This window comes from Coffea arabica, chromosome 2c, assembly GCF_036785885.1.
Source record: "Coffea arabica cultivar ET-39 chromosome 2c, Coffea Arabica ET-39 HiFi, whole genome shotgun sequence".
Lineage (NCBI taxonomy): Eukaryota > Viridiplantae > Streptophyta > Magnoliopsida > Gentianales > Rubiaceae > Coffea > Coffea arabica.
In genome coordinates, this window is record NC_092312.1 from 13,249,750 (window position 1) to 13,254,187 (window position 4,438).

A 4,438-nucleotide genomic window follows, 5' to 3' on the forward strand; every position below is an offset into this window, starting at 1 on the left:
AAGTTAATTTTAGTTTCTATCCATTATAATCAAATTATCATTTCTATAAAATATCTATTCATATTATACCATGAATTCTTAAATGGAATTATTAATGGAATCTTGGATTTATTCATAATTTGTTAATTCTTGCTGCCGACCAATGGAGCTTTCGATTAGCAAAGTCCAAGGCCAATTACCAATAAACCACCTTAATATGTACAGCAGCTCAGTACAGAGACAGAGACTGCTGGTGCTAGGCCAAAAATTTAGCATCATGCAGCCTTGTGCAAATGTCAATCTACAAAGAGGAGTTCTAGCAGAATAGCACTTTCGCCCTCATCCATATTGCCAAAGAGATATGAAAACCTGTGCCAGAGCCTGTTAAGATGCAACCCCCTCCCAAAACAGCAATGCATGCGACTATTGCAGATTTTAGATTGGACCTCATAATGCCACACCATATCTGTTAAAGGCCATAAGCAAAAATTGTCCTCCTTCCTAAAGAAAACAAAATTCAGTTACATGCACTTCAGATTGCATACTAAACCCATGTACCATGGAATAAGCATGCTTGCTACAGAATATACAAAACTTCGCTAAAGACAACCAAAACTCCTCTCATGCCATCGAAGTAGAATTTGCAACTTCAAAGTACTTTATTCGACGCCCCAATCTTTCTTGAACCTCTCGAGAGAAATCAAACGAAGTCTTTGACTCTTCGCCATAAATGCTTTTCCTAGCTTCTCATTTTGCACCAAATGCTCGAATACCAAGTCCAGAAATTCTTCGCTATAGCCTTCTATATTCATAATCTCTTCATGTAGTTGGTTGACATCAAGCTTGTTTGCACTAATTTTGTTCAAAGCAGCTGCCACTTCTCCAAGTTGTTGAGACATCTTTGCAATGTCTTCATTGCTGCGATTTCTTTTACGATGTTGTTTGGTTCCCGATGATGTTGCTCTCACTTCTGAGGATCTTGCACTAGTCACATCCTTTTGTTCTACACTTGTCTCTTCACTTGTCTCCACACTTGTCTTAGGAACAAATGGAGTTTCCAAATTCACATCGACAAATGATTTTGCAAAAGACCCGGTGGCCAGATCTTTCCCAACCACAACAGCCATTTCATCATACAACTCGATTTTATTCTGGATATACTTGTCATGACCTGGATTTTTCTGCGTAATCATAAACCAGAAATTTCAATCAACAATATAACAAATCCAGGTTTAGTGCAAAAATTCAAAAGAACAAGAAGTCCTCATTTGACATTCCTAACTCCATTAAATTACCTGGATATAGGCATGATACACACTAGGACTGGTCGTTATCATCTTCAAAGTATCATCCCAGCCAAATCCACTTTTTTCACGAATTTTTACTATGGTGGACCAAGATGATCGCACTGTTCTTAGATGATTTTCCACATGGTCTACCGAGCACGTAACCCCAAACTTATCTTTCATGGCATCTACCACACGTGTAAATGAACTTGATTTAAAGCTATTGTTAGGCCTATTCCCAAGTTTCACCTCATCGGCAAGAATCTCAAGCATCAAACGCTCCATAGGTCTTGACCACCTAAACTGTTTCTCTCCCTTCTTGCCCATCTTCAAAAAATTAATCAATTTCAATAGTCATCACCAATAAAACAAACTTATAACAATTACAGCCAACTATTTGCAGAAACATTAACAATTGCAACAAGAATGAAAATCATGACCCTGGAGAGCATAAATTAATTCTCAATGGACAATCAAGAGATGCAAGGTTAATCATATAGGCAGAAGTTTTTGCGGATCAAGAGATTTTTCTACTTCATGTTCAAGAGTAGTTAAACAATTGTACCACCATTTGACAGTGACAACATTGCTGGCCAAAATGCATGTTCTAATCTTTGCAGACCTAAATGACCCTTACTACTCAAAAACTTAGAAAAACATATATGCCAAAAATCACCAACCTCAAACTGAATTGAAACTGTTATGTCTGCTGCGGTTTGATGATCCTGTGTTTCTAAGAGCTTCTTGTCAACACTGTAAGAGTTTCTAAGAGCTTCAAGTCATTCATCCAAAGCGAAAAATGAAAATAATCACAATCAGGGGTGTAAAAATTCTGCAATCTTTCAATGATCAGGCAGATTTATTCATATATATGCAGGCAGAACGCCGAGAGCATCCAGAAAGCAAAAAGATGTTAAGCTTTGTAGTTTGTACTGGTATTAGTGATGTTAGGCAAATTGAGGGATGTACACGTTCTTTAAATAAGTGACTAATCATTTTCAGATGTGGTAATCATGTCTCTTCAAGTCAGCTCTACTTTGATAAAGGATTTCTGCTCTTAACTTTTTCTTTTTCTGCTCAACAGCCAGATTTATTTCGTCTTCCAATTTTTCAAATCTTACTTCAGAATTTTTTTTTTCTTTTTCTCATAAAAGATAAACTAGAGGACACAGGGAAATTGTGGAGGGGATTTCGAACCTGCTCTGTCTAGAGGACACAGGTTAAAATTGCACATTACAAGAGCTGTACCAGAAAAAGCTAGAGTAATGCAGGGGTCTCAATTGCAGAGTGATGCAGGGGTCTCAAATGCTCCTCAAAAGAAACTGATTGATCAATCATGGGATATCTTGGGATTGACCTTTTAATTTAGAAACATATTATATCCTAGAACATTTTGGGCATCTATCAAATGTGGCACCAGATAATAAAGCGAAAAAAATGACATCTACAAAATCAAAATTCATGTCGGAGGATCAAACGAAAGAAGCTAGAGACAATTAAAACTACAAAAGAGACAATCCAGTCTTAATTACTAAACACTGAAATGCCAAGTGAGGTACTAGTGCTATCACTAACAGACGGTAAAATGCAGAGAAAGATAATGCAACGAAACTTCAGAGGTGCATGGCAATTAGCAACCATCTTCCTGGGCTCATTCCTTGCTATATCAACGACGTTATTATATCTTTCCGATATACATGAAAAAAGTAGCACATAAACAAAAGTGCCCTGCAGGTGTTTAAAGAAGTTTCAGAAGAGCAAAAGGAAGGATTGACTCCCCCGATATTGAGCTGTATGAAGATCTATTGTCTCTTTACAGCAGGAGTAATGACTCTTCTGCAGATCCAACCGTCCTAAGGACATTGGTAGAAAAGCTACAACTAACTGGAATATCAGACCTTACTCAAGAGTCACTGACTTGGGAAGATGCCCTGCTTGTGTTTCATTTCGTTTGAGGAAAGATTTCAGTATATTAAGACAGAAGTATTTCCACGGTTATATTCCCTTTTCAATCAAGCAGCTGCGGCAAGAATCAGCCCGTGGCTTCACAAACTCAATGAATTCACTAAAACTTTTACAAATGGTCTAAAACCCCCAAAACTCAGCAGCCAAATTAATTCATTAGCATCAATCAAATCAGATTTAACCCTAATCAGGTAAGAACAAACTAAAACAAAAGCTATTGTAGGAACGGGAATCTAAAAATTCATTCAAATGGAACTTCAAGAATCTACACCAGTAATCACCAACAAAAAGCTGACTGAAGAGAGAGAGAGAGAGAGAGATGGTTACCGGCCGCAATGGCAAAGTCTAGTTCCGATGACTAGAGAAATGGACCACACAAACTCGCACTCACACAAACGCATCCACACATGACCGTTGATATTGGCAGCTTTTAAAAATGAGAGAGAGAGAGAGAGAGAGAGAGAGAGAGAGAGAGAGAGAGAGAGAGAGAGAGAGAGAGAGAGATGATCTGTTACCTCCGAAATTGGGTCTTTGTCGGAGTTGAAGATGCCGCCTGCGAAGAAGGAGGGATTTGTTTGCTGATGAGATGTCGCCGGAGGCTTTTGGTTGGACTGAAAGCTTTTATTTGCCGGAGATGAGGAGATGTCGCTGCGAAAAAGAAGACTGCTTTTCAGGAAGGAAAATAACTTCACAAAGACAGATGAGGAAGTTGTTTTCATCCGCTGGGTGTAATTGATTTTCTATCGGAAATTATTTTCCCAAAATAATTGACAACCAAACAAAGAAAATATGGAAAATATTTTCCGGAAAACCTTTTCCTTCCAAACAAACAGACCCTAAAACTATAAGATTTTAATTAGAGACCAATGTTTGTATTTGGATTGCACATTATTTGTACATACTGATTTACTTCTATTATCAATATATTTTTTAATTTTTTTTATCTCACATATATCACATCAAAAAAGCGCTACAGTATTTTTTAAAAAAATTATCCCAAATAATCTCCTATCCAAACACATAATTAATGCAAAATAGTTTTAATTAGTATCACAAAATTATTTTAAAAAATTTTTAATAATGGTTTTAATCAGTGTCACAAACTTATCTAAATATCTTAAAAAATAGGTTTAATTTTTAATTTTTTTATCACTGAGATTTTAAAGATTCACGGGAGTAGTGTTCAACAAATAGGGGTGAATCCTAAA

At 36.8% G+C, this 4,438-nt stretch overlaps 1 protein-coding gene across 3 annotated transcripts; it reads right to left on the minus strand.

Moving 5' to 3' along the window:
* Positions 1-444: 444 nt before the first annotated feature.
* Positions 445-3,982, minus strand: LOC113731047 (uncharacterized). 3 transcript variants are annotated; one of them, XM_072074461.1, is made up of 4 exons: positions 3,746-3,980; positions 1,946-2,018; positions 1,275-1,592; positions 445-1,160 (listed from the first exon to the last, which is right to left on the minus strand). In XM_072074461.1, the coding sequence occupies exons 3-4, from the start codon at positions 1,590-1,592 to the stop codon at positions 639-641; spliced, it is 840 nt and encodes a 279-aa protein (XP_071930562.1). In that variant the 5' UTR covers positions 1,946-2,018; positions 3,746-3,980; the 3' UTR covers positions 445-638. The 3 variants fall into 3 exon arrangements, with proteins under 3 accessions (XP_071930562.1, XP_071930561.1, XP_027111884.2); XM_072074460.1 differs by having other exon boundaries at positions 1,946-2,037; XM_027256083.2 differs by lacking the exon at positions 1,946-2,018 and having other exon boundaries at positions 3,746-3,982.
* Between the last annotated feature and the right edge of the window lie 456 nt (positions 3,983-4,438).

Bases quoted from the DNA above. Each gene is read 5' to 3' on its own strand.
- LOC113731047 (XM_027256083.2), bottom strand. From the start codon at position 3,949: ATGAAAACAACTTCCTCATCTGTCTTTGTGAAGTTATTTTCCTTCCTG. The intron at 1,593-3,745 runs GTAACAGATCAT...AATTTTTTGAAG, and splicing joins ACAAAGACCCAATTTCGGAG to ATGGGCAAGAAGGGAGAGAA. The intron at 1,161-1,274 runs GTAATTTAATGG...ATGATTACGCAG, and splicing joins TGTATCATGCCTATATCCAG to AAAAATCCAGGTCATGACAA.